General features: G+C 39.4%; 1 protein-coding gene across 12 annotated transcripts in view; it reads left to right on the forward strand.

Annotated features, from left to right (window-relative positions):
* MICAL3 (microtubule associated monooxygenase, calponin and LIM domain containing 3) overlaps positions 1–25,636 on the forward strand; it is a 166,621-nt gene that overhangs the window by 41,518 nt on the left and 99,467 nt on the right. For all 12 annotated transcript variants that reach the window (XM_063359212.1, XM_063359149.1, XM_063359125.1 and 9 more), the window contains exons 2-9: positions 11,852–12,227; positions 19,601–19,808; positions 21,302–21,418; positions 22,106–22,207; positions 22,747–22,902; positions 23,475–23,575; positions 24,262–24,519; positions 25,124–25,239. In XM_063359212.1, coding sequence (XP_063215282.1) covers positions 11,964–12,227; positions 19,601–19,808; positions 21,302–21,418; positions 22,106–22,207; positions 22,747–22,902; positions 23,475–23,575; positions 24,262–24,519; positions 25,124–25,239 — 1,322 coding nt within the window. In that variant the 5' untranslated portion in view covers positions 11,852–11,963. The remainder of the gene's footprint in view (positions 1–11,851; positions 12,228–19,600; positions 19,809–21,301; positions 21,419–22,105; positions 22,208–22,746; positions 22,903–23,474; positions 23,576–24,261; positions 24,520–25,123; positions 25,240–25,636) is intronic.

Raw genomic sequence — 25,636 nt, forward strand, 5'->3', positions numbered from 1 at the left:
ATTGATCATAAAAACAAGTGAGTTCAGGAAGAAACTTCTGACGTGGTAACAGGGAAGGGACAAAAAGCATTACTAATCTCAATCACCACAGCATGATAAGAGTTTTCTACTCTACCCCATGGAACAGGAAATTTTTCATTACAGTCAGCCAGCTCTCAGATCCATGGAGAAAAGGCTGCTTGTGATAATTTCTGGGGTGTATGTATGGGGAAGGACAGCAGAGTGGAGAGACTAGTCATATGGATTTCACTGGTGGCTTCCAATGTAATTAGGAGCAAACTCTTTACGTTTCTCAGTATTCAAATTGGAGAAAACCAAGCCTTCTTAATAGTAGCTTCCGTTGCATGCTTCTGTTAGCATAAACTAATGGTAAATATATGAATACAAAATTGTTTAATACTAGTGAGCAACTGGAAGGAGGGTGGTTTCCAGATGTTGAAGGCCTCAGGTTGCTCTCTCTGGAGAGGAGCTTACAATTAACGTTGTGTTCTGCTATGCAGGAGCACAGTATAGATTTCTAGGAAAGCAGCTACTGACATGCTACAGTTTTGCCACCACTGTTGGTCATCCCCTGTTTACAGAGCTGTGCTGTGCTACCAGTCCATGCTGGCAGACTAGCCTGAAAGCAGCAGTTGAATGAAGTTGAAGAAAGTATTTCTTAATTTCAATATTTTTCTTCTTAAAGGGAGCTTGCCAGAAATTATTACCTGACTTCAGATAAGATAGCAGCAGCCTGTTTGTATTATCACTGGGAAAGTCACAGGTTACCTCTAGTCTCCCTTTCCCCCTTCTCCTTGCTGCATTAAAAGCATTTTGAAAAAGGGTCGTTCTGGCTTGTGCTTAAATACCAGATGGAGGATGGTGTTATGAAATATGGGATTATGGAAATTATTCAGTTTGAGCCCAAGGTCCAGGACGGAATCATCTGCCAGTAGAAATACTGGAATGCCCTACGAGACAAATTCCAGCCTGCAAGCAGCATAGTGGCAAAGCAGTGCATCAGGGCTGTCGAACCACGCTGGGCAGAAGTTAATTCACAGCGTGATAGTTCTCTGTGACCACTGAGACCTTTATCTATTAAAGAGGTTCGTGTAGATGTCTTGCGCAAAAGGTGATTGTAGGTCCCTTGGTGGGGGCTCTCAGACCTGCATTGAGTGAAGGGGGTGCTTGTGCTCTCTCACAGAGCAACTTTCTCTGCCAGATAGCTGGGAGGTTCAGCTAAGGGTATCTGCCTCATACCCCCAGATATCCTTGCAGAGGAATGGCCTTTATCCAAAGGAGGATGGAATTAAAAAGACTAGACAGAAAAGTCCTTGAGGATGAAAGGCAAAGAGAGAAGCTTTTATGTGTGCTTGCTACTAGGAACAAATTCTGCTGAATGGCATCCTTACATTTAGATTGGATTAAATCTCTGACTAATTCATACCAAGTCTTTTCATGTCCCCACCAGTGCAGCTGTATTTGAGCAGACTAGTAATGTCTGCCTCTGGAAGTGATGACTGCCATCTTATTTCAGAATCTGCTTGCCAAAGCCTCAGGGAGAGGAGAGTAAATCACAAAACCGCCTCCACCTCTTTCCTCTATAACTGATTTCCTAACAGATTTTCATTTGCTTGAGGCATTGAGCTTGCCATGGTCTTTGAGAGAGGCATCTCCTGGGTGTTCGGCAGCTGAAGAGGGATTGCTGTCTGGCCAATTGAAAATGTTTCAGCATGTACTGAGAGTCAAATGTCCAGCCAAGTGGGGAGCACACTGCCTGGTTACTATTTTTGAGCTATGTAACAGTATGTGCAAATGGTATTTACTTATGTCCACAGTTGAAAGTTTGATGTTACAAGTTTTGTTTTTGCCATATTCTACCTATAATCTGGATTATCTTTCAAGGTTTTCGTATATTTTGTACCACGAGAAAATGTTAACTTCTTTATTCTAGCTGTTTGTCATAATTCAGCCGAAATGTTAAACAGGTTATTTGCTTACAATATGTTCCTATCTCCTGGTAAAAGCTTTCCTTGTACCTATGAGGAAAATGAATGATGAGAAGCGTTAGACACATAGGATTGTGTAATAGAGATGAATTTGCATTGAGCTGACAGATTTGATCAGTTGTCATTTGACAGTCTCACAGTGAAGTTTGTTAGTTGCTAAGGGTTGTATTTTGCTTTGCTTTTTTTAATTATTATTGTTACTACAGATCGTGGAGCATACCAGAGTGCAAAGGGTGGGTATTCTTACCTCGAGAAGAGCAAAGGTTTACATGAGTAAATTTATCAAGGGTTAATACTAAACTGTCAAGATGCTGTCAAATTAAGAACTCCAAGATGTAAGTACAGTAAGAGAGTGCTTTGAGGAAAGGCTAGGGTAGAGTTTTGTGTCCCCCCCCCTCAAAGAATAAAAACATGTCTACAGGAATTCAGCCCGGGACACGTTATAGAAGAGGTTTGTGGGACCTGTGGAATAGACCTCAATTAAATGATCTAATTTATGAAATAAAAGTTATAGGATTATTGTATGTGGTTTTTTTTTTCTTCCTGTGATCTAATAAACTGGGATTTAGCATTGTGTCCATTGAACACATTTAGTATCTTTTCTGTTATCTAGAAGCCCTATGCCTTAAGAGTCTAGACAAATAAGTTCTCTCATGAAAACGAGGTGTAGCTCTATACTGAATCTGTCAGTCCTTCCAAAAAAAAAGGACATTCAACACGTGATGGAAACCAGTCTCTTTCAGGTTCCCTTCAAATCCTGCTTTATGTCCTGTTCAAAACTCTGTTCAGTCAGTAGCGCTCCTGCTGAGGTGTGTAATTCTCTGCCTTTGCAAAATGAAATGAAATTGCTTAATTGTACATTATGGTCTAATTTAGTGACTAATGTGGCAGGCCTGTGGTGGCTTGTGGAGTATCAAGGAACAGCCTGCTCCATCTACCCTAGATTGAGTTCCTTGCCATTGCCATTTCTGGTTTTAGATATTTAGAGGGACTACACAGCACACACTTTCATGCACAACTTTTAGGGATTAAGGAGAAAGGAAGGCTAGGTGTAGTGATTTGAGCTACGTGAGCAGGGTGCACCCATCAGTGGTTATAAACACACTGTGAGATTTTCCTTGGCAGCAGTGAAGCTTTGAATCATAGAATCATTTAGGTTGGAAAAGACCTTTAAGATATTCAAGTCCAACCGTGTTATGTTTTGAAGAGCTCACAACAATTTATTGTTCTTTAGACAATTATGCTATCACCCGATGACCCCTCCCCACCCAGGAAGGGGAATCAGGGGGAAAAACCAAGGAAACCCAAGGGCTGAAATATAAACAGATTTAATAGAATAAGACTAAATAATTAACATTAATAATACTAAAGAATCAATATAGATGCTGATACCAATCTTAAATATACAAGGATTATATTCAGCCAATTCTATCAGCAGGAAGCTCTGCACTCCCAACAGCGGACAGCGAACGTCAGACACTGTGAGTGCTATGGCTTTGGGAGGAAGGGAAGGCCTCATGTCTGGCACTGGGCCAAGTTCTCTGGATCGCCACCATTGTAGAAGAGAAAGAATTTCTCAGCAATTTTTCTAATTTATATTGAATGTGACATTCATGATATGAAATAATCCTTTTGACCAGCTTGGGTCAAGTGCCCGGGTCTCATTCCTCCTCATCCCTGCACCTCAAAAACTCGAGACCTTGAAATGCTAGCTAGCTCAAAAAGACTGAGACCTTGAAACCAGCATACTATAGCTGGCTATAAAGTAAATATTTTCATGAATTCAGACACTAGAGTCTTCTAAAAATGCAGTTTTCCCAAGCATTAGAAGAGACCTTACTGAAAAGTAAAATTACTGAAAAAGAAATTAATCCTGTGTCGCTCAAACTAGGACAAACTGTTAAGCTAGCACTGCCAAGTCCATAACTAAACCATTTCCCTAAGTGCAGCATCTACACATCTTTTAAATACCTCCAGGAATGGTGGCTCCACTGCTTCACTGGGCAACCTGTTCCAATGCTTGACAACCCTTTCCATGAAGAAATTTTTCCTAATATCCAATCTAAACCTCCCCTAGTGCAACTTGAGGCCATTTCCTCTTGTCCTATCCCTTGTTACTTGGGAGAAGAGACCAACCCCCACCTTGATACAACCTCCTTTCAGGTAGTAGTAGAGAGCAAGAAGGTCTCTGCTCAGCCTCCTTTTCTCCAGGCTGAACAAACCCAGTTCACTCATCTTGAGGGAGTTCGGCTGCTGGTGGAGCTTGGGTCTGTTGGCCGTGTATGGGTTGGGGGCAGTGGCAGATTGGGGCATATGATAGCTGGGATATAGTATGCTGGATATATTAACAGTGATAAGTGAAGGTATGTAGCGGGTAGTGAGTAAGGCACTGGTCCTCATCTGTTGTTCCTGGTTGGACCTTTCTGGTTAAGGGAAAGGAGGTGCCAGTTCTGGAGGTCTGGGTTTAAGGTCCAATTTTTTAGGTGTTTTTTGAGCTCTGCATGTATGTTTTCCCTGGTAATTATAAAGGCTAAGGTTGCACCCGCAGATTGTAGCATGGTCCCAGCCCTTCCTGGACTTTTCTTATAATAAAGCTTGGGATTTGTTTTGTTTTTAAAGTTCAACAGCCTCTAATGAAGTGGTTTGTGGGTTGGATGAATCGTTATGGCTCTCTTATTCAAATGTCTATTTATTTTGGTTTCTTGGCTCCCAAAAGAGTCTTGCAAGATCTGCATTAGGAAAAAAATTCCAAAATTCCCTCTGCTTTCCCTATTTAGTCTTCCACCGCAGAAACGGGATATACATGCATTAAATAATCTGTTTGAACTGCTTTGGGTAGTGTACTTAAATTGTGATGCCTTAGTTAGCTGAAAGTGTATGGAGGGTGGAATTATGACTCTTTTAATCCTGTTTTCGAACTCCCTTCTCCTCTACCACTTCCTTCGAGGAAGTGCCTGCCTCTTTTCCACACCCATAACAGCTGAGAGTTGAAAGCAGCACAAATAAAACTTGCTTTCTCATGTACATTTTTCATGTCTGTAACTGGAATATTTGTTTTTGTGAGAGTCTGGTAATTACTGAACCACTGAGGAATGACCCTTGGAGTTAAAAATCTAGGCAGCTATCTGCCTTGATTAGAATAAATGCTGGCACAAATGACTAGTCTTTGAGTTTGCTTCTGAGGTGCAAAGATGTTTCTCTTGATGACCCAAATGCAGGTGGCTGAAGGTTCAGCCTAATTTGGACTCCGCGATTCTATGTGACTGGTAGTCTTTGACCTGTGTAAGGCAGAATTAGGTAATAAAAGGCAAAATTGAAGCAGTCTCCATGTAAGTGGAGACAAGTGCATAGAACAGAAGGCAAGCACATACTACATTACATGCTAGACCGCTTCATTTTTAAGATCTCATTAACCATGTTATGTGCTCTTTAAAAAATGGTATTCTTTTGTGATTGTTGTTGTGTGTGTTTTGACAGATAGAAGCCTTCACTCATATAAATTTTTAAAAATGTGTCTATGTGAGTTTCATTAGAGAATTTCTTTTATGAGATTTTTTTAAAAATAAAAAATATAAATATAGACTCTACTTGTTTTCTCACTGCGTCGTGGAATGGCTTGGAGTGATCAGTGTTCTGGCGGAACCTGAAGGCCTCAGAGGACTTGGCACAGCGGGCTGCAGAGGTCATTATAGTGTTTGTAGTCTTCAGTCTTTGTTCTGCTCAAAATTTCTAATTGGGTCAGAACAATGTTTTTGTTCTCTTATGTTCAGTAAAGCTTTTCTGAAAACCTCCTTTTCTTGTGGCATAGCATGTTGGCTCTAAAAAATGAATCAATCCATGTACCGTATGATTTCAAAAGCTGGTATGTCTTGCTGTGCTAAGACGACTAATTTGTTTTATCTCCATTTAAAGCCATAGAAATAAAGTTTTGTGACATTGCCGTTCCAGTCATTTCTTAGAGGCTTTTTTTTTTTTTTAAATTTTTTGTGTAGGAGCTTTTCTAATGTTATTGGATAGTGTTTGAAGAACTCTGGCGAAGTTCAGCTTGTAAAACTGGGTGGGAACTAACTTTAGGATGGGTTTCTATGTTGAAATATAATATAACATCAAGAACAGTTTCAGAGCACTTCAAATGAGGGAATGACATTCAACATTCTTGTCCTGTTAAGTGGTCGAGTGAGAAGTCTCCGTGAGCTTCAGCCTGGTAGTGAAGTCACCTTCACCTTGTGTGAAGTGATTGTACACTTAACCTTAGAAGCAGGATAAGTGTTACTCGTCAGAAAATACCCACTGACTGGTCTGACTCCTGCAGGTGTGGGGTATGGTCTTTATGGGAAATGCTTGTAGACTGAGGGCTCTCTCTATTGAAACAGCTGGATTTGGGTTTTGAGGACTTGGGTTTTCTCAGGAGGATTTGTGGGATATGCATAGATTTCACCACCCAGATAACAAATGGAGTCTTTGCTGTTGTATGCCATTTGGTTTTGGGAGGCCTGTAAAGGAAAGCGTTAGTCATATGACTTGTCGCGTTAATGGCCACGCTCCAAAAAGTTTGTTGAGAGAGTTTTGATTCTAGTGGAATGTAGTACTTTTTACCGTTGGAATAAAAGCACATTTAGTTCTTTGAGAAATAGATTTTCTTTTGCTGTGCGTGTGGAGTACCGTGTTGTTCTTTACAGCGTGGTGACAGTTCTAAGACATAAAGAAGACACAGCTGGTGAGTTGGTGCTAGGTGAGAAGGGATCGCTGCATTGGTTACTGGTCGCTCGATGCGAAGATTTGTGCTATGAGGGATCTCCCTAGCATGTGGCTGCGTCAGGTATTTAAGCTAGCAGTTCTTGAGGCTTATTTTACAATATGACAGCTATCCAGATGGCCGACTGTTCCCTCATCATCTCATAAGGGGGCAGCTACCCCTTCCTTGGTATAATTTTGTTTTTTTTGTTACGAAGGAGAGGATGATCTGTTTCTTGGTCTCTTTCTTTATGTTGGTGTTCATTCAGTGTAGGGACTCTACTGAGAGTCGTGCATGACAAAGCAACAGAACAGTAAGTTTGTTCAATTCATATGGATAAAAGGTTTATTTTGTAGGTCTGGTGTTTTCAGTACTCATGTTGTGATGCTTAAGAAATGCTTAGTAATAAACAATGTACACATTTTTCTTCAGAACCTTGATATGAATTTGTGAACCAAAATATTTTCTGTAACTGCTTCTGTATTTGTATGTTTCCATGTTCTTGGATATAATTAGCATTTCTTTTCAAATCATTATTGCATTCAGTTTTTCTTGATGTGCAAATTCTATGAACTGTTTGTATGTGTGTTTGATCTTCTGCTTAAGAATGGGTTCTTGTATTTGCAACCAAGTTCATACTTGGTCTCTCTTTCTCCCACTTTTGTCCTAGTTTGGAAGGGAGGGTAGACAGGAAGGAGGTGGAGACCCAAAAGACTCACTCCCATATGGTGGGCAGAAGCACACCAAATCAGGTTTGATAAGTGTATTAAAACAAAAACATCTTTTTGCCAGTGTTATTTGCTTGTGTGTTGAATTTTATGAACAGGAGCAGATATAAATACCATCTTAAAATGTACTGTGGCCGTGCTGACGTTCCGTTTTTTCCCCCGGTATTAAAGGGAAGCAGCAAACAATGGCAACCACGCCTTTGTCCTCCTGCTTTCCCATTCCTTGTCTGCATAATATGGAGCTAAAATAATTGCCAGTTTTGGCTTTAGCTTTTTTTGGGTCAAAATTGTCCTCTTTTTGCCATCTGTTCCACAGTCTTACCGCTGCCCTAAAGCTGCACTTTTTGGTATCCAACATCACTTAGAAATTCATGAACATATTGTAGAAAAGTCCATTTCTTTAGTTTTAGCTAAAAGTAAAACAAATCAAATCTTAGAAATGAAAACACAGCTTTTTCATTTGTTGGAATAAAGACTTTTTTTAGTGGTTTCCTAAAGAAGGGAAGCTTACAGGATTGAGCCGTTTGTCCATCTGCTTTTTGGTTCATCCTTAATAACTTTTGAACAATTTCATCCAGATTTGATGGGGAATAAAAGTCTCAAAGGTAATTGGTTTCCTACAAGAAAACTGGAGGCTGGATGGAGGAGAGAGACAAAAATAGGTGTCCTCACTGTCTGCAACATAAGCTTAACAATAATCTGTGCTTAGGCTTTTGCTAGCCAAGTTGCAAGTGTGTACTGGCTGCCTAGGCACTGCAGTAATGTCAGAGTTTCCAGAATGCGTTACTGAGTCTCGCTTAGGCAGAAGCTGAGGGGCCATGAAAGGGAGACAAGGGCATAGGGAAAGTTGCTGGGGAACTGGAAATTTTAGGGAAAGGATGAAATCAATGGAAAGTGAAGCTATTGGAGCTATCAGTAGTTTTATGATTGATGGACCAACTTGCTTCCAAATTCCGTACAGTACTACTGTAGTTTGATCTCTGACTTCTCAGAGATTTGCCTGTCAAGGGTGCATCTGTGGTGTTTGCCTGTCTGTGAAATAATCAAAATGTAAGAAAGCGTTTACATTGTGCTCAGAGAAACAGCATACTGAAGTGGAGCTGGGCAGTTACTTTGGCAAATGTTTTATTCACTCAAAATGCTGTTTTAAGCTAGACAGAACAAGCTGTGAATTTAGATGGAATTAACTCAATAGTTTCCACTGGGAAAAAACAGAGAAGAATGCTGCAAAATACATTCCCATAATTTTTTATTTTTCTAGGCTCAAGTCATTAGTTGAATGAGCACTTTTAACAAAATCGGGATGGAAAATGTAGGGGGGTGACTCCTGTAGTTGGGGTTTATTTGCCTGGAATATAGGAGCCCTGCATTTACAACACTTTTTGCAGCAACTTGAATTTGTTCAACCAAATTCATTATATGTGTCACTTGCAAAATCTATTCCTATCTCTTGCATTTGACAGAAGTAGGGCAGTGGACTCTTTCTCATATATGCATTTGGTAAAATATTCATATTCCTGCATCTGTGGTGACTGGGAAGGAACTACCACCTGGAATTATTCATTGCCCGTGTCTCTGTTTTTCTTTGGTTTCTTTTGTTCTGGGCAAGTGCTGGAGATCCTGAGCATACTTGCAGTCATGAGTCAGTGACAACCTCATGCTATTGTTGTAAATAGCAACATGAACACTGTTCTTGTATGCGTTTTTTTTCACGGGCTTTGTCTTTCTCTCCCAACACTACAGCCAAGGAATTTAGAGAGCTTCTGAGTCAGCAATCAACTGCCTCGAGACAAAACATGTAGGATACTGCAGGCTTGCAGAATAGCCAACAAGGCATACAAATACCCTGGAAACCTGGCAAATAATTCTTGCCTGCCTTTGCTTTCCTCCTGTAATTTCCATGTTCTCTGACGTGTTGCTCATGGGTTCCAAGGGCTTTAGGTGTTTACATCAAGAATGCAGAGTTCTAGGGAGTGACTAATTGCAGGGACTGAAGCTTCCTGATTTGACCTGTGGGCATAACTGACTTCACAGCCTGCATGAAATGAGATGTCGACAGAACTGATATATTAACGTGCCGCTTGGGTTGCACTGTGTAAAATGACCTGCTTTTGCAGGTTTGTCTCCTGGCTTGGCAAACCTTGAACACAAAGCAGTAAGTTCCTAGAATGAAAGTAGGTTGGATTTTAACTTCTGGATATCTCTGAGCAGTGCAGAATCAGTGCTGCTTCACTCCTGTGGTGAAAGAGTACAATAGAAGCAACAGTAAGAAATGAAATCTATGTTGTCCTTACATCTGGATATGTCAGTAACGGACTGTGGACTAACAGACTTAAATATCAACTCCACTGAATTTAGGTCATATAACTTCTATTGCTTTTTCTTAGAAAGTGTCAGTTACCTGAAGCGCTGGTGTAAAGCGAGTGTTTGGGGCTGTAGAGTGGGGCACAAGAGGTGTGGGAAACATAACACAAAATAGTATTCAGCTTGCAATGTTGTGCTGATTAATGAGACATATGGGGTTAGACTGTAGGTATTTTGTTGTATCTGTTTTACACAGATGCACTAAAACTACTCCTTCAGCGTAAGAGGTGATTTGTTGGAGCTCTTTATAATATTCTTGAGAACAGAGGAGGAGACACAGGTTTTAAAGCACAGTGTCTTAGACCTCCACAGTAGTGCAGTGGTTACCCTGAGGTGCGAGCCTGGAGCACGTTTCCAGCTTCACAACAGTGAAGTTAAGAATAAGAAAAGCAGTTAGTTCCATCCTGCTTAGTGAGCAGTACTGATACGGACATGGCGTCACTATCAGCCAGTTAGAAAAACAGCTTCATATGTACTGAGTCCTCTAAGGCAGTTGTCCTAATAAAGTCAGAATCACATTCTCTGGTATAACCCATTGTTGTACTGTGGCTACTATAAGGAATTTTATTTATATTTTTAAGAACAGTTTGTGGCTGGATACAAAGATTTCTAAGTCTCCTTTGCTATTTCAAAACGTAAGCAATAAAGTTAGGATGAAATGCAGTAGTGCCCAAATAAAATGCTGCAGAGCTGTCGTACGGGAGGGGAAGAGACATGAGCTGTAATTGACTTGGCTTCCTGTCTACTGGAAGCAGGAAAAGAGCTGGTGAGAATCTAAAAGGTTTTATCCGAGTCCACATATTTCCTTTTTTACCTTAATACCCTTTGCAAAAAACCAAAGGACAGAAAACAACTCAGAAATGCTTTCACTTACATAGTTCCCGCATAGGTTCCCATGCTGCCCTCCTATCTGAAGACAAACAGAACTATTCTTTCTTAGAGAGCAGTCTATTTTATGTATGTACTTAGTATTACATATAAAAGGAAGAAAGAAATTTATTAGATATAAAAGAAAGAGAGGGAGAGAAAATGTCTGTTCTTTAACCAAAATCTGCTATCTGTGACCCAAACAATTCATTCTCTAGGTCTGCAGGCTGCTTCTGAGGGATCCCAGAAAAGCAACTAAGAGTAGCAGACCTCCTGTTAGCGTATTTAATCTGCTGAGGACCCCAGCTACCACCTAAAATTTTATAGGGACCTGTATATCAAAAGAAGTTGAAAACCACAGAATAGAGGAGCCTACTATGAGAGTCTCAGGAGGATTGTGCATCAGCCACATTTCACTCTTATGCTGCTTACTTATCAACAGGAATATATGCATAGACTCTAGGTAAGGCAAATGTTTATACCGCTTGATGCAACACAGACATTTTTTTCAGTCTTGACATCTTTTCTTAAGCATATGATTGCTATTAGCAGGTTTTTCTAGGATTGCAGTAGCCATCACTGGGTTTCTTATTTCACTGTGCAAAAGCAGTATTTGCAAGGACTCTGACAGAGATACCAGCTTGTGTTATACCATCCTCTTTCTTCTTTATTTATCATGATCAAAGACGCATCTCCTTTTAGAATGAAGGAACCAAAACTTATTTTACTCGTGGAATACCAACTCCTAAAGTACTCTGCGGTAGTAGTGTTTTTAAGACCAGCACATAACCATTACTGTGATGTTACCACAGTGATCTGTTTATCACAGTGACTGCTACATTAGTAAGTCTGTCTTTTTTTTAAAAACCTCTGCCTACTTCCAAACATCACATAACATCTGCCAGTTTACTTGTGACTTCTCTGCTGTTCATGCTAAAGTGTTTTGTGATTTAACAGAGGCAAGATGTCCTACTGTCTGCAGTGAGGCTCAGTGAGCTTTGGAAGGCTCCACTTCAGTCAATACCTTGGGGTATTGATTGGTTGACTTATCTAGGACTGATTAGTTACTGAGAATCTGGGCTCTCAGTTTAGCAGGCTTAGACAAAATTTTGGAAAGAAAAAAAAAAAAAGAGCAAGCTCAGTTATGTTTTCTTCTTTTTATTTTATAGGTTAATAATGCTTGTAAGCCAGAGGTGAAAGTGGCTCAGCAGAGCAACATCGTAAAATCTGGCGGACTGGAAGAGAACAGCTGCCCCCCAGGGCAGCTGCGAAGTGTGAAGCATGGAGGAAAGTAAGAATGAGAAGGTGAACCAGGCTCATGTTCTCTTCGACAGATTTGTCCAGGCTTCAACCTGCAAGGGGACTCTCAAGGCTTTCCAAGAGCTCTGTGACTACCTAGAACTAAAGCCTAAGGACTATCGTTCTTTCTATCACAAACTCAAGTCCAAGCTAAATTACTGGAAAGCCAAAGCCTTGTGGGCCAAATTGGATAAAAGAGGCAGCCATAAGGACTACAAGAAGGGGAAAGCATGCGCCAACACGAAGGTAAGAGATTTATTCACAGTGGTCAAGACAACTATTAACCACTTTGTCTCTGGAATACACAATAAAAATGTCTCGATGTGGAGAGATGTTTGCCTGATATCAGTATAAGCCCAGAAAATATTTAGGAATGTTCTCACACATATTATTTATAATATAGTCACAATCTGATGGCATTTGACTCTCAACCAAAAACGGCGTTTGCTGCTACCAAATTTGACTGCCCACCTGAATAGGGGAAGCTCAATGGAAATCCTTATGAATGACCAGAATATTCATACTTTATTCAGGAGAAGCAGCCTGCACATTTCTGTGTCTTACATTTTTGTGCATCACTACTATAGATGGGTTAGAAAATCATAATTGGTAAACCTTTAATCTTGATAGGCTATTTTTTACATTTTTTACTGGACAGTAACAGGGACATGAAATTTGCTGTTGGAGTCTAGATAAAAAATATTTATGTTTGGAAATTTCCGATTTTAATTTGAAAATTCTCATAAGTCTCTGAAGAAAAGTGAACTTCCGTGACAATTTGGCAAAATATTTTATTTACCATTATTTAGAAAGTAATCACTTATATTCCAAGTTAAGAGAAAAAAAAAACACCGTGTAAACTCATACCAGTTCCTTTTAAAAGGTTGGTATGTGTGGTATTTACTGCAGGAATTTCTACTTTTACACACCCCCCCAGTTTTTTTAACCTGAATTATTGTGAGCTGGTATTTACGTCCTGCACCCATGTTGGACTGTACAGTATGAGATTGTTTATTTGTTTTGTTGTTACTGAAAGCAGTTCTTCATATTGTTCATCAATATGTGAATGGAATAAGTTATTTTCACAAATAATCATACTCTTCCTTTTTTAAAAAAGGAAGATAGTGCGGAATATGTTAAAATTGGAACAGGATTCTGTTCCCCTTCACTGAGGACAATAGAGGCTGCTTCTTATCTTGAATATTACCTTTTGGGAGAAGGAAATATCTTAATAGGAGGAATTAATGACTAATTCCTCAGCAGAGAACTGAGGGGGAAATGTATCCTATTTAGGATATGTCGGTCACTTTGGATCTGTGGGCTGAAGTTTAGTTCACAACTAGATATTAGGAAGTTATGTTAGATTCTTGATTGTTTATTCTGTTTCACTTTCCAATGGCCATTTTCATGTGGATGGTGGCATTTATAATGAATTACTACAATAACACTTAGAAACATTACTAATGGACCAAGGTCCACTTGTCCTAGGTCTTTTAAAGGTAAAGCTTTCCTCAAAAAGTTTACAATTGGTACATCAGATTATAGATAGCAGGTGCTTATAGATTAACTTGGAAAACAATAAAACAATTGGGCAGTGTTGGTCATCACGGTGGCCACTAGCTTCAACACTCCAAAAGTCCAACCACTGTTAAGGTTTATGTTTTTCAGGCAGTTTAAGGAAGGAAGGACTTCGAGGAAGATAAATGTAGAGATTTTTGTGTATGTTTAGGAATAAACCTTATAAGAACTATGAACATCATGGGGAAAAATTCAAAATTGTTTTTCTGAAAACTCGACTGCACTTTACGTTCATTGTATTCAGGAATTTGTCTTATTTTGAATGAAACGTGATGGGTAGAACTGAAATAGGGTGTTGAAAGCTGTGAAATGAGGGCAAGACTGTATTTGTTCACACTGAAGAAAAGGTTGTGTCAATAATAGAGATGCAACACAAAAGAAGAGATTTAATGGAAGAATAAGTGTATGACTTTGATAGTGTTTGATTATGAGGACGTACAGAAAAATTGACATGAGTGGAGGCTGACATCAGCTATGAAGGACATTCAGAAAATTGACTGTAACGCTTATCTAGAAGGGAAGTGGTGAGGTGAGTTTAGAAGGACTTTATCATGTTGGACGTGAACTGACAACTAGGAAACCATGAGGAGATGTCAGAAAGATAGAAATTTTAGAGTTGACTACGTTTTATCCAAGCTAAGTTGGAAAAGTTCTGTGAAACTACAACACTGACAGGCTGATTGAACCAGTGCCTGTGAAAGAGGTGGTGCAAAGGCAAATTGTAGAGGAAGATGATAAAGAGATGACAGGCGAAGCCCTGTGGGAAGTTTATAGTGAGAGGAGTGGGAGAATTGAGTGAAGTCCTTCAGATGGAGCTCTGAAAGAATGGGTGGAGACGTAGAGGAGTATTGAGTCTTAAAAAAAAAATCAGAAAAGTACACGCTTTCAAGAAATACATGTAGCCAACTGTCTATAAAACATCTCTTCAAGTGCAGTTGAAAAGGGGGTAAAAGGTGTAAAGGATACTGGGAGTGATGTTTGACTATAGAGTTTGCTAGAGATTTTGTATAGTCCAAAAGGCCAAAGGCAAGCTAGAGAGAGTGTAGGATGGAACTGGAGAAATGGGATCAGGAGAGTGATTGTAGAAGTGTCATGTGGTGATCTTGGAGATGAAATGGTGGTGAGATAAACAGAGAGACTCACAGTGTCATGCATGACTCTTTCTCATTTAATGATGAGAGAGAAACCTCATAACTTGCTGGTATTGGTGTGAAGGACCAGAGGAGGGATAGAAGGAAATGGTTGCAGTGTATGTGTCAGTGATCACGCTTAACTGGTCTCTACTAGAGGAAAGTGAGGACTTATTCTGTAGCTGCCCTTCTGTGTGGGTGACAAGGAGAAGAAAGAGAGTAGAGGAAAAGGAACTATGGAAACTATGCTAAGGCACATGGAAAATAAGGAGGTGATTGGTGACAGCCAACATGGCTTCAATAAAGGCAAATTGTGCCTGACAAATTTAGTGGCCTTCTACAATGGCATTACAGTGCTGGTGAATAAGGGAAGAGCAACTGACGTCGTCTACCTGGACTTGTGCAAAGCATTTGATACTGTCCCACACAACATCCTTGTCTTTAAATTGGAGAGACATGGCTTTGACGGATGGAGCACTTGGTGGATAAGGAATTGGCTGAAAGACCACACTCAAAGAGTTGCAATCAATGGCCTGATGTCCAGTGGCAGCCAGTGATATGTGGCATTCCTCAGGGGTTGGTACTGGAACTGGTGCTGTTTATCTTTGTTGGTGACATGGACAGTGGGATTGAGTGCACCCTCAGTAAGTCTGCTGACAACACCAAGCTGTGTGATGTGGTCAACACACTGGAGGGAAGGGATGCCATCCAGAGCTTGACAGGCTTGAGAGGTGGGCCTGTGTGAACCTCATGAAGTTCAACGAGGCCAAGTGCAAGGTCCTGCACCTGGGTTGGGTGGAGAATGGCTACAGAGCAGCCCTGAGGAGAAGGACTTGGAGATGTTGGTTGATGAGAAGCTCAATGTGAGCCAGCAATGTGCACTTGCAGCCCAGAAAGCCAACCGCATCCTGGGCTGCATGGAAAGAAGCATGGCCAGCAGGTCAAGGGAGGTGATTCTGCCCCGCTACTCCACTCTGGTGAGATCCCACCTGGAGTAGTGCATCTAGCTCTGGAGGACCTGGACCTGTTGGAGAGGGTCCAGAGGAGGGCCACAAAGATGATCAGAGGGCTGGAGCGCCTCTGCTATGAGGACAGGCTGAGAGAGTTGGGGTTGTTGAGCCTGGAGAAGAGAAGGCTCTGGGGAGATCTTATAGTGGCCTTCCCGTACCTAAAGGGGGCCTACAGGAAAGCTGGGAAGGGACTCTTTATCAGGGAGTGTAGTGACAGGATGAGGGGTAGCGGTTTTAAACTGAAAGAGGGTAGATTTAGATTGGATATCAGGAAGAAATTCATTAATGTGAGGGTGGTGAGACACTGGAACAGGTTGCCCAGGGAGGTTGTGGATGCCCCATCCCCGGAAATGTTCAAGGCCAGGCTGGATGGGGCTTTGAGCAGCCTGGTCTAGTGGGAGGTGTCCCTGCCCATGGCAGGGGGCTTGGAACTGGATGATCTTTAAGGCCCCTCCCAACCCAACCCATTCTATGATTCTGTGAAAAGCGGAAGGGGAGTGGAGGCAAACCGGGGAGTAATTTGCCAGCATTTCTAAGCAGCTGCTGGTGATATGCTGTATAGAAACACAAGTAAGAAAGGTGAATTGGGAGTAAATTAAAGGTGGTACCCCCTCTGCCCTAACTCAGAAACATATAGGATTCACATCATTTTGAGTAGTGAAGTTAGTAACTGAGAGAAAGTGAAATTTAGTTAATTTTTTTTTGTTGTTAGTAGTATGTCTTAAAGAATATATGCCTGTGATTATAAATGTTTTTTATGTGGCTATACATACAAAATTTGTTGGCATTTTAAATGTAAAAAAATATTAAATATATGTATTTTTTTATATTTTTCATATATGTTTCTGTTAATTACTATCCTAATAGGATCTGCCATGACATTTTTATGTGTAATTCCTAAGAGATAATCATGACTATTCAAAGTAGAGGCCTTTAGAGTACTGAATCATATCTGATTTGATGCTTCCTATCTCACTTAGTTTTTTATTACTAATGTTTAATGTAATTTGCAAACCACTGATTAAAAAATACAGAAATTTAAGTGTGCATGTGGAGATGATAGATTTAAAATAAATATTAGGGTTTCAGCCATGTTATCAGAACAGAAGTCAGTCATTTCTTTAGTAATCTCAGCTTCTAGACACTTGAACGTATACCAGTTTTGAAGTTCTCATTCTTTCTGGTGTAGCTCTTACTTGCCTGTTTAAAAATTGGTCAGGGGTGAAGTTCTGTGACTGGAGTTGGGCAGCAGTTAGTGCATCACAGGGCCAGTGTCTGGTTAACCAGAATTCAGATAACCAGTGTTCATGAAAGCAAGACTTGGACGTGATGGGTTGTTCAGATGTAAATAGTTACAAATGGTGCTCTCTCTTCATTGGTTATACAGAGAATATAGGATTTCAGTTTGTGTTTAATGTTCCATTGCCATGGTGTTGTTACTGAAAACTTAATATTATCTGTCTGAAAGATCTTGAGCAAGAAGTGTTTCTGAGGGGTGAGACAGCTTTAGTGCATGGAGTTGCAGCAGTTGTTTGGAGTCATTAAGGGGAAAGGGAACAAGGAACAGCAGTAGCTGCCTTTGTTTCCTTGGCTGTACTTGGCATCTCATGTAGTTACTGCTGCCTGTGAGAGTATCAGAAGGTAGGTTTCTACGAGAGATCTGAAACGGGAAGAAGTGTTAAAGGTGGAAAAGGGAGCAGAATCTTTTCTTGTTTTAATTGTGCATAAAACTTGATGTCTTTTATAACAACAAAATTAAATATTTTTGTGATGGTAAAAAAAAAAAACAACAAAAAAACCCAAAACAAAACAAAAGAAAAGCAACTTTGGCCATGATTTACTTCACTGAGTAGAATATATTTTACATCCAGAATATCTAGAGTCTTAAACATAACCTAGATGTTGTTAACCTCATCCTTGTTTGGGGGCAGGAGAGAAGGCTGAAGAGACAAAAATGCTTTTACATTTCTATGACAAAATTACAGGCAAATTAATTTATAATTTTATTACATAGACCTGAGTTTGAATAGTCTGATTTTAGTGCAATTCCTTTACTGTTGTGTACTCTATCATAACTATTTTATATGGGGAAAGTTATCACAGAATAAGTCACCCAACTCAATGTGATCTTGTTGCTTATTAAATACAGTCGCTTTGAAGATTGTAGTTTTCAGATGAGCAAAATTATTACCTGAATAAACATGATATGCTCAGCTAATTTTCTTACAAGTTTAAAAAAAGAAAGACTAAGTGGTGTTTGAGAGTTATACTTACCCACAAAGAAAACAATATTAAATCGGAAGAATATATTAGATCCTAATTGATTATCCCTTTTAACAAATGACAAGTTGGACATCTGTTCAATATACAAGTCTATTCTGGAATTTAATAGCTTAGTGATTGGGCTTGCTTTTTCTCCCATATGCCTTCAGGTTCCTGAAGCTACTAAAGACTCAGTGCTGTTACTCTTCCCTTCCCTCTTGGATCTTTATCCTTAGATTTATGTGACTTCTTGCCTTATACAGTAGTCTTTCTTTGAATTTGCATGTCAGTCATTATGTCATCACTGCTGTAACTTGTACTGTTCCATTCATCATTCAGGCTTTATAATTGCAGTTTCACATCATTTGCAGAATTTATGCCCCAGTGAATAACTGGTGGAAATGTGGCGACCTGTGGAAACTGGCGTATGGGGATGACCAAAGGACAAAGAGCTTTGCTTTAGATGCGCTGTTTATCAGAAGGTTGGGTTCTAGTGAAGTTTTGGCATGCTTAAAAATTTCTTAAAGGGCTTTGTTGTCCAGCTGTAAGGGTATGTAAGGATCTGGAAAATACTCAGATGGCAGCAGCAGTCACCACTGTAGCAAGGTCAATATACTGTGGGTCTGCTTTATACTTAATAGAAATCGAAGTACAAAAATGATATGGCAAAATGGACCGTGTACTATATTCCTATGAATGCATGTAACCATGACAGCTTTCTTTGTGGACCTCAGTTTCTGTGGGTAAGAAGTGTCAACTGTTTATCTTGTTGTTGTTTTAATTGTAAAATAAATTATCTTGCTGTATCATTTGTTTCTCTGAATGTACTTTCAACATTAGATACGCAAGTATTTTACATTCTCAAGTTGTTTATTAGTCTTCGATTGTGAATAGAGTGGGGAAAAAAATGAGAAAATGAAAGACTTCTGGTATGACAAAGGTTGGATTGGAGAAAATGTAGTTTGATAAAAATTGTCTAGTCACACAAAGTTTATATTTATGTTATATATACTTTCCTGAAATTTCTTTTGGTGCAATAGTAGAAGCACTGGCATAGGCATAAGTTAGAGTGCTCTGACTTCACTACTGTCTGTGCTACTCTGAATGGTCTGGCATCTCTTGTACTTATCTGCCTTAGCAATTGCTATGCTACTCAGTGATGAGGAGGAATTTTTGGTGTTACTGCAGATTTTCTGAAGACAGGCCAGCTCAGGCTTTGGAAGATGAGACTAAAACACTACATTACCTTTTCTTTAAAAAAAAAAAAAAAAAAATAAAAATCACATGGATGGAATGAGGGGGAGAAGCCTTCAGAAATATTGGTGTTCTCCAGGTGCTTACATAGCTTGGAGAGTACACCTGGGCGTCTCTTCTTAAAACAAGGGTTAAAAAGAGGCAGGTGTTTCTCCAGACTTTCTGCTGCTCTGTGATATGCTTTGTTTTCAGATTGCAGGAACTGCTTTAACATATCAGTGGCAGAGTGTTGCGGGTAACAATAGAAAGACTGATCTGAAATTTGAGCTTATATTACAGACAAATAGCATGTACTCCTAAGAGCCGTAGGATGCTTGGAAGCTGTAGTAAAAATATCTTTTTCCTCATAGGACAGTAAAGTTACTCTGTGCTGATTGTTTTGCAGTGTCTGATAATTGGGGCTGGACCCTGTGGCCTTCGTACAGCCATCGACCTATCATTCCTAGGAGCCAAGGTGGTGGTCATAGAAAAGAGGGATGCCTTTTCCCGCAATAATGTGCTGCATTTGTGGCCATTCACCATACATGACTTGAGGGGTCTTGGCGCCAAAAAGTTTTACGGCAAATTCTGTGCAGGATCCATAGACCATATCAGTAAGTACAGCTGCTGCTAGACACAGCAGCACTTGTTCTTCATAGGGGAAAGGTGGGTGAGGACATGGGGGTAATGCATTAAAATTCAGCCTACACCAGTCACTGCTCTCAAGTCCTTATGGTACAACTCCGCATTACATTTGCATGGTGCGTTTTCGGCTAGACCTATATATGAAAGAAATATATTGTACCATGAGATTATCCCGCATGCAATGTATATCTATCATCTTTTACACCTATTACTTTCCATTCCAAGGCGCATCATCTTCCTAAACTGAAAAGTACATTTAAGTTTCAAACCTTCTTTTTTTCTTTTTTGATGGATAATTTTCATATTTTTGCTATTACATTCCTGCAGCTGTGACATTATTCTGTTTCTCTTGAGCATTGTAAGTGACTTGTAAAAAGAAAAATTACTAAATGCTTTTCAACATTCTTGTGAATGTTGATCTGGAAAAAAGAGGAACAATTTTGGCTTCGTTAATTTTTGGAAAAGTAATGAAGCTGGTTTTTAAGAACACTGTCAGCCTGTGAATAAGTTTTGATTAAATAGATGTTTACATATTAAAATTGAGAATAATTTTGATGATTCTCAAATTCTGAGAAATCAGTCTCCTTTGAAACCTTAATGTTTTGGTGGAGCGGGAGTTATTTTTCAGTTTTTCTTTTTTTCAAAAAATTACTGGACATGGCACAGCCAGGTTTTCCCCACCAGTCTGTGTTCTCCAGTGGGCATAAGCGGGAAGTATAAAGTGACATAAAAATAATAGATAAGATTTATCTTCTTGTCCAGAGCAAAAACTGCGTTTTTTTTTTTTTTGGCAATGCATGGTAAAACACCAATTGCATGTCATTTGTTTTCTTCTAGTACTTTATGCATATTGTCTTCTTTTGTATCTCAGCACAGCTGAAATTTAGTGTTTAGGTGGAACATTTTTTCATTTCAGTATCTGCAGCATGACAATAAAGTGACTTCCTTCAAATTAATAGAGTTTTCATGCTGTCATTTTATACCTGCTACCTACATTAACTGAAGAGGAAAGAGGTGGTGAAGAAGTTTGGAACTCACTATGCCCTCACTAACCCAAAGGTGTTAGGATGAATGTGCAGTTCGATATTACAGCTAGGCTGATCAAATGGCTAGTTGCCATCTGTGACAAAAGTCCAGTCCTGCTTGTGCCCTCTTCCACCTTCTCTCATGCAGTGCATGTTCTGGTTGTTTCCCTTGTTGTTGATTTGGGAACTGAAACATGAAAAAATTATTTACTTTTTTTTCTTTGAAAAGGGCTGGGGTTTCAGCTATATAGAAGTTTCTTGGCATGCCATGATATTACACACCAATGCTGCATGGATGAAGTGCTGGGAACACAGTGGGGGAAAAAGAAAGGAGCAGCTGACCTTTAAATCAGTTTATCTGTAATGTCAAACAGAGACGTGTGGGCACTTGTGCTCTTTTCTTTTCTTTTATTTCTTTATCATCTGCTTTTTTGCAGGTATCCGTCAGCTCCAGCTTATCCTTTTGAAGGTTGCCTTGATCTTGGGAATAGAGATCCATGTCAATGTGGAATTTCAGGGGCTTGTTTACCCTCCGGAGGATCAGGAGAATGAAAGCAAGTAGCATTGAAATGGGTAGTAGAGAAAGGGGAAGTTATGGTAGGATACACAGACTCCTGCTCCTTAACTCTGCTTATGACTCTAGGTCCTTTCCTCATGCTTCATTAATGGCAGTAACTATTAGTACACTTTAGCTTGAATTTTTAGTTGGATTCATTCTTTCTATTTACAAATCCAAATTAGTTACCATATAAAACAAAATCACCTGAAGTACTACGTGTAGAAATAGAGCATGACACAGTAATTGCTCCTAAAGTATTTAAGCCTATTACACTTAGAAGGTACCTTTTTGAAACAACTCCTTTCCTTGCATTCACTGAAGATATTATATTAGTGAATGATCTTTTATCTTTGTGAGACCTGTTCTCCGATTGCCGTGGGAGATGGTGGCTTACTTGTTTTTTGGCATCCTATTAACTGAGCAGGTAGTAGAGAAGCTATAAAGGTTATAGTGATACTTGAAGGTAATAAGTCAGGGAGGTTTTACCGGAGCTATCTCTGCCTCTGATTCACATAGAGTGTCTGTGCAAGTCAGCAACAACTCTGTCAACAACATAGCTGTCCTGCAGTGTATCTTTACTGACCATGAGAGGAAGGGATTATGGATAGTAAGAAGTGACTTTATGTATTTGTTTTATTATGAGCACTGTTTATATTGTCATTAACTTGGAGTTTATCAACAGGAATAGGTTGGCGTGCATTGGTCCACCCAAAAACCCATCCAGTATCTGAGTATGAGTTTGAAGTCATCATTGGAGGGGATGGCAGGAGGAACACCTTAGAAGGTAATGGTGTGTCTGTAATTCATTTTCAAATAGAACTTATTCTTAAATCAGTTAGAACAAAAGCGGCCTTTAACATCCCAATCAAAATCTGTAAAGACATTTGACTAATGAAACAGGAGATTAAAAATCCATTTGTATCAAAGACATGTGGGTTGTTTTTTTCCTCTTTGTATCTACTAGCAATGGAATTAGGTGTTTTGGCCTGGATAGATTTTCATACTTTTTTCTTTAGTTGAGTGGTGTTGTAGCTCTTGTTTTGAGCATAGGAATTGAAGTGTTGAATATTATTCTGTGTAGTAGAGAAGTCTATCTTAATATTTTTAATGCAAGTTGCAATTTTTGTAAAAGAGGTAAGAAAGAGAAGGGAGCTTTTTCCCTAAACAAGAGCTTTTATTTTTCTGATGAAGCAGTTGTTGCTTTCTCTGTGAAGCAGTTTGTAAGCCTCTCTTAATTTTGTGAGGGCACCTGTCTATGGCATGCTGAGCCTTCTCTGAAGGTGTGCTCTATTTTTCAGTGTTACTGCTTTATCCATCCCACAGGGTTTCGCCGAAAAGAGTTCCGTGGTAAACTAGCAATTGCTATCACAGCAAACTTCATCAATCGCAACACCACAGCTGAAGCCAAAGTAGAAGAGATCAGTGGTGTGGCCTTCATATTCAACCAGAAGTTCTTCCAGGATCTACGAGAAGCCACAGGTTTGCCAGCAATTGCCAGATTTCCATTGAAAACAAATTGTCTTTATTATTACAACTTTGTAACTCAGGTATCATGATTAATCAATAAATGAACATCTTGTGCAAGGAAGTCAAGTCACTGCTATCTGTCTTTGAAATCTGACTTCCCCATTTTCGCAGCTGTTTTCTACAGCTGTACAAAGCAGATGGATGTCATTCAGATGCATGTCATTTTTGTTCAGAAGTGGAGAACTTATTTCCCTGAAGGTTTTCAGGAAATCTGAGCCCTAAATAGGAAAAGTCTGAATCCTGAGTTCAGTTTCCTGTACTCCACATCTGAATGCAAACCTTACAGTGATGATAAATATATTTTTAAAAAGAGGTTAGCTATATGCAGGTGAAATGTGCTGTTTGTGGTTTTCTTGAAGATTCTTATTTTAAAGTCATCAAAAGCATGGGAGAAAGCTGTTTGGCATTCTCTCTTTGAGGCTTTCTAACCGTGTAGTTTCAATTTACTTTCTTCCCATAGAGCTCGTGTTACATGTAACATGTAACTTGTTCCTTCACTACCATGCCTTTTTTTCTGTCACAAGGTATTGACTTGGAGAACATTGTCTACTACAAAGATGACACGCACTACTTTGTCATGACTGCCAAAAAACAGAGCTTGCTGGAAAAAGGAGTGATACGGCATGTGAGTATTAACTTTTCCTATACCCTCTATAAACTTAAGATTTTGGTACAATTTGCTTTCAGTATGCTGGAAGAAGGGAAACACTCTTCTTTCACCATAGAATGTTTTTATACTGGCATATTTTAGTCCACAAATATATGTGGTTAGTGCTGTTCTCTGAAATATTTTTGGCCATCAGAAGAGTGTTACAAGATCGGTCCTCTCCAAATTTGTATTTCTTTGTAGATTTGAGTGTTTCTTTCATGTTAAGATAAAATATGCTTAAAGAATCTTTGATAGCTTAGTTGATCTTACCTTATTTTATGTGAATGAAACAGCAGGGAGTGAAGAAAGTACTGGAAATATTTCTAATTCTGACAGAAGCTGATTTAAAAGTAGTTTGGCCACAAATGAATAAATAAGCACTGGAGTCTTGTGCCTTTTGTCTGAAGCATGTGAAGAGAAATGCTCAGAAGTTTCTTAGCCCTTTCACAGTCAGAAATGATAGTAGGAGTGATTACTGTTTACAATAAAAGATTTACAAATTTTCTCTTGGAAGCATAAACACAGATTGGAATGAAAGAAATTAGAGGGCAAACCTGTATCAGTGGATTTGTAGGAGTTTTAATGCCAACTATTGTATGTACCAGTCTTAAAATAAACCTGTGCATTTGACTATTTCCCTTTCAATTTTCTCTTTTTGTCAGGATTATGCTGACACAGAGTTACTACTCTCACGGGAGAATGTGGACCAGGAGGCTCTGCTAAACTATGCCAGAGAAGCAGCTGATTTCTCCACTAATCAGCAGCTGCCGTCACTGGACTTTGCCATCAATCACTATGGTCAGCCAGATGTGGCCATGTTTGACTTCACGTGCATGTATGCATCGGAGAACGCAGCCCTGGTGCGAGAGCAGAACGGCCACCAGTTACTTGTGGCACTGGTTGGGGACAGTCTCTTAGAGGTTTGTATTTTAAACTTATCATGTGTAAACAGTGAATTGAAGCAGAAGCACAAGCCATTGCACCCATCACCAAAATATGCACTGCCTATAATATAGTTACTATAAAGAAGCTGCTGTTTATTATATAATAAAGTGGGAGGTTTGAAAGAAGGGTGGGAGTGTTGGGAAAACAGAATATTTAGGATGGCAATGATCTTGCTTAAAAAAATGTATGCAGAGATTTTTCTCTGAAGTTATGTCTGTTCCATCTGCTTCTTATTGGGACAATTTAGACTCTCTACAGAACTTACTGTACTGTAGGCCTGTTAATAAGTAGTATTTTGTAGTTGGTTTAAAAAGTGCAATCTTGAAGAGGAGCTGTTAAGGCACTCTGGGTTACGAATTGTTGTTGGAAGTAGAGGAACATTGGTTTTGGAGGAGCTCATGAGCAATTTACTATATGGCTTCCTCTAGCCCAGTGGGAGTGGAGCTTTAAGCTAATTACTGAGCTATAATTTCCCAGCAGATTACCATGTGAATGTATTCTTGGTATTTGTTTAAAATTTTCTCTAAGTAATGCTTTTCCTTTCTCTGTTTTTTTTTTTTTTGTAAACGATAATATTAGCCATTTTGGCCAATGGGAACTGGAATAGCCAGGGGATTTTTGGCTGCAATGGACTCTGCTTGGATGGTACGAAGTTGGTCACTCGGAGCTAGTCCTTTGGAAGTTCTTGCAGAGAGGTAATAGAGAAAATGAATACATTTTCGGTTTTAATCTAATCCTCCAACATCTCACCATTACAGTTTCTTCTAGTACAAATATATAGACAGAACAGGGGATACAAATTGTCACTGTTTTTAGAGGACACTTGTGGATATAATTCAATTGAAGAAAAAATTTCCTAAGGTATATTTATAGAGGAATAAGAATTGTTGCAGCTCTTCCTGGTCCTAGTTTTAAAAGCAGAGTAGAGGAAGAGTCTTTTTTTGGTGCTTACCGGTGTTACATGGAGAAAGTCAGCCTGACTTACTCTCACCAGCCTTGCAATAGCAAAGCAGATGAAGATGTAGGTGCCCTTAAAGTACATAAGACAAAAATTCTTGCCATCCTCTATTATCTTGTGGATATTTTTTATGA

Source organism: Chroicocephalus ridibundus, chromosome 1 (assembly GCF_963924245.1).
Source record: "Chroicocephalus ridibundus chromosome 1, bChrRid1.1, whole genome shotgun sequence".
Lineage (NCBI taxonomy): Eukaryota > Metazoa > Chordata > Aves > Charadriiformes > Laridae > Chroicocephalus > Chroicocephalus ridibundus.